Source organism: Malus domestica, chromosome 10, assembly GCF_042453785.1.
Source record: "Malus domestica chromosome 10, GDT2T_hap1".
NCBI lineage: Eukaryota > Viridiplantae > Streptophyta > Magnoliopsida > Rosales > Rosaceae > Malus > Malus domestica.
Genome location: NC_091670.1, coordinates 8867737 through 8880652, shown reverse-complemented (window position 1 = coordinate 8880652; position 12916 = coordinate 8867737). Strand labels below are relative to the sequence as shown.

The following is a 12916-nucleotide window of genomic DNA, read 5'->3' as shown; positions in this document are numbered from 1 at the left end:
TTTTCTCTAATATCTTAAGTTCCGGCAGCGAAAGTGAAAGTTCTTTTTATTTCTCCATTTAAAAGTCGTACGCATTGCTCTTTTAAAAGTCGTATGTGAGAATTGGAGGGGACTAAACGAATTGGATATTGATTGAAAATCCTTAATTTGTTTAGTTTCCTCCAATATCTTACGTCCGACATCTAAACTTAGAAGTTACTAATCTTTGTTAGTACGCAAGTGGTTTTTTAAAAGCCATATGTGAGAATAGGAGGGGACTAACAATTTAACTTCTTAACTGGAAATCTTAATTTGTTTAGTTTCGTCCAATATCTTATCTCCGGCATCTAAATTAAAAGTTACTGATCTTCGTCCAAAGGTCGTTCGTGATTGCTCTTTAAAAGTCGTACGTAAGAATTGGAGGAGACTAAACAAATTTAACATCTCGATAAAGAAATCCTGAATTTGTTTAATGTCCTCCAAGATCTTATTTCTGGAATCTAAACTGAAGTTTCCATTTAAAAGTCGTACGAGAGCCAAGAAGAATACCAAATAAATTGGCATCTTAATAGAGACAAATTGTTTGGTTTCCTTCATCATCTCATTTTTGCAACTTGAAGAACTTTGTTTTTAGGTTATGGTGTTTTACACTGCTTGTCTCAGCCATGCCGAATTTTTTCAGTTTGTTCACTTATTATTATTATTATTTTTTCAACCTGAAACAAGCGAATCAGTTTCTCTTTCTGAAATGAATATGTTTCACTTAATTAGTATACCTTTAGACCTCTCACTTACAAGTTGATTGAAAATTCACCATCTGCGTGATTCAAACCTAAGACTTGTCACTTACAAGTGAAGAAAAATGCTATCAAGCTGCAGTACTGAGCAGCATAATTTGGTTACGTTGACGTAGGAAAGAATACAAGGGTGAAGCCAAAACTCATCTCAGATTGGTGAAGAACTACATTATTAATTACTAATTAGTATATATCTAAGAAGCTGTACTCTGGATTACTTGAACAGCACAATACTAATTATTGTCTTTATTACATATGGCCACAATTGCCGTTACATATTAAGAAGCTGGCCTAATAAACTTGCTTATTCCTCCGAAGAACAAATAAATAAACACGCTGAAAGTGGGTGATGCCCAATTCGAAAACCAACCGAAAACTCCTCATACAAGGTGCATCACAATCGCTTTCTTTTGTACTGTTCGAATGAAAGAATCAACTCGGGTTCGTACCTATTCACAGTCGACTCCATGGCTTAAACACTGCCAACGACTTCTTTTTATGGCATCACTCATCGTCGTCGTCAAGCAGTGTGAACGAGTACGGATAGAATTTGTAACCATCCCCTTCATAAAACTTGTTCTGGAATTCCACCCAGTGAAGTCGAAGAGCGTGAAGGAAAGCACTGAGAGTTTCCATCAGTAGTAAAACACCGACAGTGGCGCACACAAAGACGATGAGACCCACTATGAGTATAATCCAATTGTTGAACCTGTGAGACGTACAAAAGAATATGTTTCATTTATTTCCTTTGCAGATGTTCGGTAAGACTGCCTAATTAAATTCGACAATTCAAATTCTCAGTCACAACTTCTTGGGCGTAGGTAATAATCCAGATGAGCAACAGAACCAAATGGAAATGAAGTCCTGCTAAAACATTCATTTGGTGCTCGTTGGCCTATTCTCTTCATCCCAAGAATTGACAAAGAATTTGAAATTGTGGCCTATTCTCTTCATCCCAAGAATCGACAAAGAATTTGAAATTGTGGCCAACTTTGAAGGAGTACTAAATAAAAGCAGCGTCACAAATGAGTTAAACATACCCCCAGGCTGTTAGGAGAACCTTGTCGTAGAACACACTGGACAACTCTGAATGAGCAAGACTGTACAAAGTTCCAAAAGACAAATGCCCGGCATTAGCACTTATTGCGCAAATAGACAAAAAAAGAATATTATGCAAATACAACTTATTGACCATATTCTATTCTGTCATGGCTGAATGAAAAAGTGCTTTATTTTATTTTATTTAACAGATTGACCAATTAATATAGGGGTGTGATATTCACACAGCCTTTTTAACTTCTCACACACCCCTTTAATTTTTGGCCGTCGGATCGGATTTATTGAATAAGATCAAAGGACATAAATTAACAAGAGGTGTGTGAGAAGTAAAAAAGGGTGTGTGGATAGCACACCGCTTAATATAATGAGGGATCTTGCTGGTCAATGTCATGTCACCAAGTGGAAAAGGAATGTCTTCCCCATAGACAGTGAATAAGCTGTCCACTATTGACTTTTCTTACAAAACATTGACGTGCATGGTTCAACAGTTCGGTGGCATGTCAAAATCGAATTGTGTAGACAAACATGCAAGGCTAACACAATTTACTACTGAATGCAAATTTTATTATTGCTTCAATTTTAAACCTTATGAAGCCAGAAAGTTCATTTTTATTTCAAGACTTCCCAATATAGAATGCCAACTCTTATCGAAATCAATCAGTGCAAGCACACACAACTGCAATAACAAATGCAGACATGAACTGGCATGCGCATACAGAAAATCAAATACACCAAAAGAGCCAAGAATGACAGTTCAAGTTCTCAGAAACTACCTTAAAGCCCATAGACGAAGGTAAGAAGCTGTATTTGAGACTGCTCCAAGTACAAATTCTATTGTGTGTATCATTTGATGTACGAAAACTTCACTAAACTCAAACTCCTCATGACCATGCGCATCATGGTTTGAATTCACTTGCAAGCTCTCTTCGGTGTTCTCAAGTAGAGCGTAGGATTGACCTTGATGCCGCTGAAATAACATTTTACCATCAGAAGATGCAAATTAATATGAATAATAGGGAGACAAGTGATGATCAAAACGACTGAGGGTGAAAGGATGTCAAACATACATCTTGGTGTTGCTTCTTCAAAAGAAAAGGCTTTGGAAACAGCATCCATGGTACAGCAACAAAAGCCAACAATAATAGCACAAGCTGGTAAAAGAACAAACAAAACATGAGGAATACTCACATTTTCTTTTAACAGAAATATTTAAAATAAGGAAAAAACGCTGGTCGAGGGGATACCTGAACTGTTTTCTGACCATTGAAAAGCTGATTTTCACCTAGCTCGTCTGTAGGACTCAGGAACATGTATATCATTACATGGTAGAGATCAGCTTTCGAACCAGTCCACCACTTCATAACAATGAGAACAGACAAGTAGCCAAATAGACTGTTTAAAAATATCATCTGGGGTATAAACTGGAACCTGGGTAAATGAAGCAACTGAATGAATACTAAGCTATAAGCAGGGTGAGAAGCAGATTATGGAAACAACTTATGATGTGACTGTAGACGGAAGAATTCACAGTACATATGTGAATTATTCACATTTACAGTGATGCATTTGCTGCCTTTGGTGGTAAAGTTGACACCTCCACTGAAAACTAAGATAACAAAATAAAGATTCACAACTTACCAAACATTCAAATTACTTTGAAAGAACCTGGCATTGAAATAACTTATCATAATTCCCAGGTTCATCTGGACCACGCCAATAATAATTGACATTTTCATCTTCAATGAGTTTAGAAATGGAAGCTCACTGCGGGATCCATGCCATACAGGATCCAGGCCAAATGGGTATGTGGGCCGCACCTTAATCAAGCCAGCAGTAGTAGCGTCTCTGCAAGTCAAGATCAATTAACTATTACAAACGCTTCAAAATGAGGACGCAGAAGAAAGGATATACATCTCCAAAGTTTAAGCATATACCTGCAAGAAAGATCACGGCATGCATATGCTGAGGGACCAAACAGTTCAAACGGGACAGAGAAGAACTCATTATAGATAAAACCTGTATAGATTGAGAAAATTGCCATCAACAAAATCACGTATCGACCACCAAAGGCCATCTCCATGATGTCTCCAAGCTTCTGTAAAACCATAATAGTATTTAATTAGATTCTTACATGAAGACAAAAACGGATGAGGAAAAAAAAAAGAACTGCTTCTCAGAAATAGGTCAAATAACCAACATGTGACGGGGAAATGCCAAGAACCTACATACTAACAGAAACTAAGATATCCATCTCCTTTGAATGTTGAGTAACAAAGTGAAAAGAGGAAAGTAATCAAAACAAATGAATTCAGGGCATGTTTACTTGCAAGGAATGGGTATCATTCCCATATACCCATTCCATCACATACCCGGCCAAGTAAGTAAACATGCCATCAAAATTATACAGAGGAAGTATACTCATGAAGAAGCAGCACCCCAGAAATTGCAGTTTTAGGGGAATTCCCACTTTCTATGAAGCTCATGCAATAGACAATATCAGATATCCAAAGGTCGACAAATCAAATCCTTTAACCTAGAAAGGTTCCTTACTCCTCAAAACACTAGAGGTAAAAGACACAATCTGTCAGTCCTGAAACTTAATAAACAATCACAATTCCCTGACAGGATGGAAAAGGAGGAGAGGAAGAAAAAGAGGGGAAAGAAAGAATGGCATAGTGAAATATCATTTCTTTATCGGCAATAGTATCAACATTCATGGAGTAAAAGAAATAAAACACTGTAGAACATTGGCAAACATTCACCTAACAGGATAAAAATATAAAATGATGCACATAAAAGATATTTGACTGCTAGTAACATACTTATGGCAATAAGCAACATACAGTCGGTGTCACGATGGTTGTGCTTCACATTTTTCTTTAGATGAGATATAATCGCAATAACATCTAACAAAAAAAGAATCAAATTGATCCATATTTTGTTAAACTAATAAAATGGAACAGCCACCTACCATAAATATAGTAAGGGAATACATCAATGTTTGATGCTATACGGTTGAGATTGAATATATCAGCATATGAAGTGATTGCAAAGCTTGGTAACAATACCTGACTAGAAAGCTTCTTTTCCCTGCCTATTAAATATATGGTCGCAAGTAACAAACATATTCCATGTCCCCAATCGCCAAACATGACAGCAAAAAGAAATGGGAATGTCACGATAGTATATACAGCAGGATTTGCTTCTTGATACTTAGCCACCCTGCGGTTGCATTAAAACAAACCATTTCAGAATCTTGTGTATTTCTGCTGGAAACAATAAATTATCATCACAATTTGTGATTCCAAATTCTAAGATTCAATTTTTTACGAGAAAGATTCACCATCAGTAAATGCGGGGTTTGATTTTTTACTACAGCCACTTACAACTGTTTCCTTGATTTCAAACATGGACCTTCATTAATGACTACATTAGACATTACATTAAGAATTAAATTGTTGATTTTTACCATATATTACCTGGCATAACAAGTTACTATCTAGCTCACCTGTTAATGGTAAGCAAGCACTATAAATGGTAGATTAAAACCACCACAACAGAAATCAACTACACAAAGTGGATGAAAACTTTCAGTATCTGGCCCTGGCACCTTACTAGGGAAATTCCAGAAATGACTGTTTATGGATATTACTGACTAAATCTCTTATCTTTTTCTTCATTCATAAAAATCTATTCCAATTAGCCATAAAGGAGCACAGAAGATAAAGATATCACAGTGGAACTCACCCGTATGCATCAACAATTTCTTGAAAAGAAGAAGTGAATTTGTTCGTACGGAAATAGGTAGGTGGTGCCTCCTTAGTATGCAAAACCTGGAAAATAGCTCCAACTTGTGAGTTGGAATCAAATGCTGCCCGCTGCAATGCATCTTGGATCTGCGAAAAATAAAGATACAACGAAACAAAGAAAGTCAATAACATATTTGACTTGTACATCATTGTTCACACTTTTCAATTCAAACTGGGTATAAAATGAAACATCATACTATGGAGAAATATCTGTCAGTGAAGAATACCTGTTTTGATGCAAAAACAGGACTCCACCCTTCAGCCACAAGACATTTTTTTGTAACATCAAGGCTAAGCATGTTAAGATGGTGGTATATGGATTTCTCTTTCCTCACCTTCACAATTACAAAGAAACGTTGTAAATAGCTTAACATTGGCAATACACTGAAACACCATATGTTTTGGGTTAGTCTTAGTCTTATCTCCACACATATAATGAATAAACCTCATTAAATAAAATAATTCCAAACCTACCAAAAGGTTCCACTGCTCAAAATGCTTGCCAATAGTCTGTAACAAACTTCCCCGAAGCAACACTCCAACATCTATGGTAGTCTTTAGCTCTGAAAGTCTTCCCGAAACCTGACATCGAGGGTTAAATAACCAATGTTGTCACGATGAGATAAAAATAACCAACATCGTCAGAATTGGATCAATGGAAATCAAGGCCCAGGGGTAACTTAATAACATGTAGATGATCAACACCTTGGAATATGGACGGACTGCTAACAACTACAAAAGGCTAACTTGGATTTCTACTTGAGCATGGGGGTTATACTAACCATATTAAGAATTTAATAAATAGTTTTAAGTATGCTTAATATTAACAATAGAATTACTTCATGATGGGAAAAAAAAAAGCACCAAGAAAAAGATGGATATTATGAATGGACAGAACTGCAAATGGCCAAGGTTTCTTAGATTTGATTTTTTTTTTTTTTTTTTTTTTTACTTCTACAGAAATGAAACACATATATGATACAGAAGAAACACAGAAGCTATAAACCAAGAAAATATACATACCTCAGTAATCATCTGATATTGTCTACCTAGGTCCTCAGTAAAAGAGTATCGATTAGCCCCAAAGGCATCACATATTTTGAGAATTTTGCTCTTTGCTCTTTCCCCAGAGTAGAATACCACAAAAACATTTTTCTCAACCTGCATACAGATTATCATTCACAGTCAAAGATGAAGTGTGCTAATATTTTTGCTACACATTGACAGAGCGCTTTTGGTTATTTGAAAGCTCTAATAGCCATTCTTAAAGAACTTCCAATGAGGTCAAACTCTCCCCCACAATTCCTGCACCCCCAAGATCCTCATGGACTGTTTGGTTGAAACAAAAGGCATGACTTTTTAACACGGTGGAGATTTTTAAATACCTAACCTATTTATTGGACTTCTTTGTTGAAACATATTGATGATATCCAGTTTACTGTTATTGATCTTGTCAGTTAGTTTTGATGGACTTAAAGTCCATCTTTTATTGTGACCTTAAATTTTAAAGAGTAAAAGATACCACAAGAACAAATAGAAATTTCCTCTCCTCTTTCCAAGAACATAAAAATGCAGGAAATGACGTGTCAATACCTTCTCTCCTGAAACAGGATCAGTCACGGGATTCTCAACAACAGTCTGCCTCAGAAAAACGTTACCCCGAGTAGCTCGAAATAGAATCCTTTCAAATGCCAAAGACTTTTCCCTAGGAACAAGACCAGTGAGAAATCCCAACTTAACTTGCTTTGATGGATCGGTTGATGTTTCCTTCACAACAGCCAAACAAAAAGATTGGACTCAGCAACAGGAAGAAAACTGTGGTTAATCAAAATACAGTAAATCCAAGATTGAAATCTGTACTTGCTCCAATAATAAAGGCATGTCCAGGGATTCATCACCGATATCACGGGATTCATTTTCTCTCTGATGCAACACAGCACTGCTTTGAGCTGAGTGAAAAAAGTCACCAGCCTGAAAGGAAGAGATTTTTCAGTCACATGAAAGCCTATTGAAATAAAGTAAACATCAAAAGAGAGACACAACCAAATGAGAGTAACTCTAATCAAATTCTAGTTCATTGGCAGATCAAATAGATACTCGCTTCTCTGTTAGTGATAATAGAAAACGTCCAATGAGATTCAGAACTCTCTGAACTATTAAGTTTATACGTCAAACATATTTTACCAATTCAGCTCAGTTAACGATATCACCTGCATTATTATTTGTAATCTTATTAAGTGTCAACTGGTGATGCTTACATGAACCTTTAATTTTTATAATCTACCCAGAGCTGTTGCTTATGCTCATTTAAGGTTATTTGGAAGGTCACTCCTGCTGTTAGCTGAATTTCAGTTTTCAAGTTCTTTCTGTTTTAATATCTTGTGTATCTATTTGAAATAAAAAATTCGGATAAATCTCTATCTGATTCCTGTTTACTAGTTTGAACAGTTACTTAGAGAAGATATGAAAAATGCATCATTTAATCTTCAGAGGTAAGGGAGTTTAATAGACTATATCTATATGTGCAACGGAGCAAAAATGAATCCCATATCTTTCTTAAGTGCTCTGTGGCTTGAGAAATTTGGAGTTTTTCCCATCTTTATTTGGGGTATATTGGCTGGCTGCTTCCTGAGACAGTCATCAGCCTTTCAGGGTGGCATGGCAGGTTTTTGGAACAGCCCAACTACAGCTCTTAAGCTTTGCCTTTATTTTTGGTCTTTGTGGTTGTAGAGAAAAATTAGAGTGTTCCGAAGTCATAACGGAGATCTCAGCTTGTGTGGTAGCTATCTGAATGAATAAAACTCCTCAAACCTCTTTTAATCTTCATGCACAGTTTCTGTTTTCTTTGCACTTTCAGTATTAGGCACGTACAGCTTTTGTACATGGATAGAAGCCTCTTGGAAACTTTTGTTACTTATCAAGAAAATTTTCCAACAAGTTAGAATCTTCAAACAACGAGTTACAATATTACTAAAGTAACTTTTCATAGCTTGACCTGCATAATCCATTTTGATCAATAGTTCAAAAAACAATATGGATATCTATATCCATTTTCTCCGTGTGCAAAAAAAAAAAAAAAAAAAAAAAACGCTCATCATACTATTTGTTACCCTTTCCATCACGATGAATTCCCACGAGAAATATTAACGCTACTTATGAACTTAGTGTATCATCATTCATCAGAGGATAGAGTATGATCTGATATCCTAATAATGAAAACTGCATGGTAATAGAGATGCAAAGATCTTTTTTTGGGCCGAAAACCAAAAAGGGTCATTACCTTTTCCAGAACAAGCTTATATTCTAAGAGTTCATTATATGAACGTTGCAACTTTTCATCATTCGAATTTATTTCAATCAGCTCTGCCTCAAGTTCACCAAGTTTTACCTAGCATACACACAAAAGTGAATTTGTCAGAACATGCAACATTAAACATCTTTGGCTATGCACCAATCCCCTTATTATACCTCTAGGTCATCCACATTGACATCAACTTGTCTTGCAGACTTTGAAGGAGGCAAATCCGCCTTTGACATTTGCTCCTTAAAGAAACGTAATTTACGTGCCATCTCTGCACTTCTTTTAATCTTCATAGAAAAATGAAATAGTGAATTTACCAACCAAATACACATCCGAAAACATAACATTTTGATACTTAAACAATTATGACAAGAATAGATTGGAAATGTTCTGTATCCATCTTACAATCAAGATAGCCAGTAAAGAGTACATGGCCCTTCTTTATTTGGCAACAATCTAGAACAGTTCACAAGAACAACTCGCTAATTTACCAAGACATGCTAAAGCAAAGAAGAAATAAGCGATATGAGAAGTTAACCATTTGAGTAACTGATTGGATCAAGCCTCAATATTAGGTATATATCCGGAAAAAAAAAGATCATCAGCAAGGATGGGATTCGATTAGAATGAGCATAGTGAAAAAAACCATTAAAGTTCATAAGTATGTAAACATAAAATTCTCTCTCTAAAATAGGTTATATGAGGACTGCAACCACAAACAGCTGACTGAGCCAAGTGCTTCCCTTTCTTAAAACTGTCAATTTTGTCACTTAAAGAGACCCGTTATTAACTCTATATTCTAAAATATATTTGTGACTGCTTCAAAGTCACCATAGACTTCTATAGATATACAATGGGTCAGAAAGTAATATCCTCCCCCAGCATGGTAGACACAATATAACATTCCTTCTCTTAAATGTCCATCATCCCAAAGGAGTTAATGATAGCTGACAGTACAGTTTTTACATTTCATTATGAAAAACTAAATGTTTATTTATGTTGATGTTCTTAGAAGGTCTTTTTCATTAAAACTAATCATAAGGTACAGCTCTAAAGGTATGGTAAAGCACTAAAGGTATGGGTTGAAATTGGAAAACCTCTAAGACAACATGAACTATTGGAAGGAAATTTAAACCATAGACTTTCCCTCCTTTTCCTGCTAATCTTTATAACTCAATTTTATGAGACGTATTTTTTAAGGCATATCCACAACCAAACAAAATGAATAAACGTGATGTTGGTCAGCAAGTTAAGAAACATAAACACACCTGAGCAGCATATGTCCTCTGAAACGGGCTCTTCTCTGAATTGAGCTGGAAGAATGATACATAAAGTTTTAGTAACAAAATAAAAATTTAATAAAAAATTATGGAAGCAGCACAACAGTGATTAGATTAAGGATGACCAACAACAGAGCTAGCATAGTGCTTCAAGATAAGTGCAATTTGTGCAGCATCAAGAACATCATGTCACCAAATTTCAAACATTAGCTCTCCATAATTTTGTAAGAGTTATTAACCAAGTAAAAAGTATTCAAACCTCTATCAATTATAAAATAGGTGAAGCCCTTGTGTGATCCTCATTTATTTTCTAATCCGCTTACCCATAAACCTTTTCTCTTCATTTCAGGATGATATGTACCTTTTTACAGTTTACCTTCAACTTCAGTTCTTTAAACTTAAATAGAACATTGTACATTCTGGAACAGGAATTATGAAATAACTTGCCTTCTGTTTTCATACATATACTTTGCCAATAGCTTAGACAAAAGAGATCTGAGTTGATCTCAACTCAGAGAGCTACCGTGTTCACCACCCACCCATACACTACATTACCACTCTGTGGTGAGCAAACCAATACCAAAAGTATCGACCCACTGCTTTTGGATTGCTCTCGCTACTTATATCTTTCTTATTTGATATATGACTCGTGACTTGTGTTAGTCTGCTATTTAAAGCTCTTTAGCTATCTTTAGCTAACAACATGTCCATTTTAATGGGGATACAAACTTTCAAGACACCAAAAATCTGACAGTGCCATGATCGCTTACTAGGCGCTTGCGATGCTAAATGATCCGATAATCAATTGTCTTTTTTGGGATACTAAATTATGTAATTGGTAATTAATCAATCGATCAACCACTTCAATTTGCAGATAAATTGAGTTCCTTAAAATCTAAAGAATGAAACACCATTCACTAACCAGGCAATTCAATTTCATACATAAAAACGAAACCCTAAATCTGACAAAAGAAAAACACTTGCGCAAAATCGAATCCAATCCAACTGAGAATTCCAATCGGAAACAGAGCCAAGTTAGGGTTTTTACTGTTTCCCCGCAGCAAAAAAGAATCGTAAAAGGAAGAACAAACCATAATTGAAACAGAAAATTGGGAATGAGGGGGAGAGAGAGAGTAAAAGGCGTACGTCTTTGAACTGGATAAGGCCGAGGTCGCCGAGATAAGAGACGGTAAGGTGAGCGGACTCGATGGGGATGATGATCTGGACGAGCTGCATCGGCTCCGACCTGAACAGATCCATCGGAGGACAGCACTCTCCCATTCTCTCTCTCTTCTCTCTCTCCTCTCCGGATGGTGTTTCTGTGTTTGTGTTGGTGTAAATGTGTGACTACAGACAGTCAAAAAAACAGAGCGAGAGAGAGAGAGAGGTTGGAGATCAAACAATGATTCACTTTGCTGATTGCCTTGGTTGCTCCTCTCTCTCCCTCTCTCCTCTCTCCTTCGCGCTGCGCCACAAAAGGATCTCCCACGTCACCAGGTCCCCGCTTGTTACATGTTTTTCAACATTTATCAACATTTAGTAATCAATTTTTTTTTATTCTAGAGTCATACCTAAAGTGTTAATTTTAAGACAATTTTATACATCTATTAGTCAAACTGTTAAGTCTGCTGTTAACTGATGATGTGGCGCTTATGTGGACAGTGACTGAGCATCACGTGTCATTAAGGGGTTCATATAGATTTTTTTTTTGAAGAGGTTAAAAAAAATCAAAAAAAATAAAACCCGTCTTCTACCTCCCCCAACCCCCCGCACCCTCTCTCTCCCTCGTACCCCCGTACCCTCTCCCTCCCTCCTCTCTTCTGCAACCCGCACCCCTTCCCTCCCGTCTCTCTCTTACAACCTGCACCACCCTTCCTTCTCTCCTCCTTCCTTCCTTATCCCTCCATTCTCTCCTCTGCACCAACCCACCAAACCCTCATCTCCTCTCGCCGCTTTCCCAATTTCCTCTCACTTTCCTCTTTCCATTTCGTCATCTTCTTTGCATTATTTTGCACCATTGACTTGTGGGTTTTGTAAAGACTCAGTCTTTGGTTCGTTGTGTTGGATTTTGCTTGGGTTTGGGAATCTTGAACTTTCTGGAGGATGTGGGGGATTGGAGTGAGAGAACAAAGCTGAAAAGTTCATATTTTTCTTTGCATTTAAGCTGAATTTCAGGTGAGAAAAATCCATCAAGTTTTATACTTCGTGCAAAAATCTCATATGGGTTTTTACTTTTGCTTTACCTAGTGAAAAATTTAGCTCTTGGGTTGCTTAGGATATAGCCAAAGTCCAAGTCTTTTTGGTCAGTTTTGTAGTTCTTCAACTTACTCATCGATTGTATTCAATTCGATTTCGAGTATTTGGCTGTTTGGAGAGCACTTGGTTTGCTAGATTTTAGATTTTTTTGAACTCTGGCTTGATTGATTAAAATACCAAAGGAGGAAAAGTAATTATCTTTTTTACTAGTAGTAAGGTGTTGGGAATTTTTGATTTTCTGAACCCAAATGATGGGAGGAAAATCCAGTGAAAACCAGGGTGTTAATGATGACTTAAGACACATGGCAATACAACAATGGTTGTTGCCATGTCAGCTTATATGGTTGGGAATGGTTGTAATTGGTTGAAGTTAGTTAGAATCTGAGTGGATAAAGGAGGGTAGTTTAGTCATTAAGAAATGTATAGTCTATAAAA

At 36.5% G+C, this 12916-nt stretch overlaps 1 protein-coding gene across 1 annotated transcript; it reads right to left on the bottom strand.

Moving 5' to 3' along the window:
• Window positions 1-929: 929 nt before the first annotated feature.
• Window positions 930-11728, bottom strand: LOC103412077 (V-type proton ATPase subunit a3). The gene is made up of 18 exons (XM_029109558.2): window positions 11372-11728; window positions 10214-10258; window positions 9113-9232; window positions 8925-9032; window positions 7505-7615; window positions 7238-7411; window positions 6668-6805; window positions 6119-6226; window positions 5872-5979; window positions 5583-5731; window positions 4904-5057; window positions 3770-3930; window positions 3474-3680; window positions 3080-3263; window positions 2903-2986; window positions 2609-2802; window positions 1817-1876; window positions 930-1485 (listed from the first exon to the last, which is right to left on the bottom strand). Exons 1-18 carry the CDS (start codon window positions 11504-11506, stop codon window positions 1281-1283), a joined length of 2445 nt encoding a protein of 814 aa, XP_028965391.2. The 5' UTR covers window positions 11507-11728; the 3' UTR covers window positions 930-1280.
• Between the last annotated feature and the right edge of the window lie 1188 nt (window positions 11729-12916).

What these genes read in the sequence shown, in the direction of transcription:
- LOC103412077 (XM_029109558.2), bottom strand. Translation starts at nt 11,506, where the DNA reads ATGGGAGAGTGCTGTCCTCCGATGGATCTGTTCAGGTCGGAGCCGATG. An exon ending in AGAGGACATATGCTGCTCAG is followed by an intron (nt 9,233 to 10,213) that starts GTGTGTTTATGT and finishes TTTTCTATGAAG; the next exon opens with ATTAAAAGAAGTGCAGAGAT. An exon ending in GAAATTGTTGATGCATACGG is followed by an intron (nt 5,058 to 5,582) that starts GTGAGTTCCACT and finishes ATGCAACCGCAG; the next exon opens with GGTGGCTAAGTATCAAGAAG.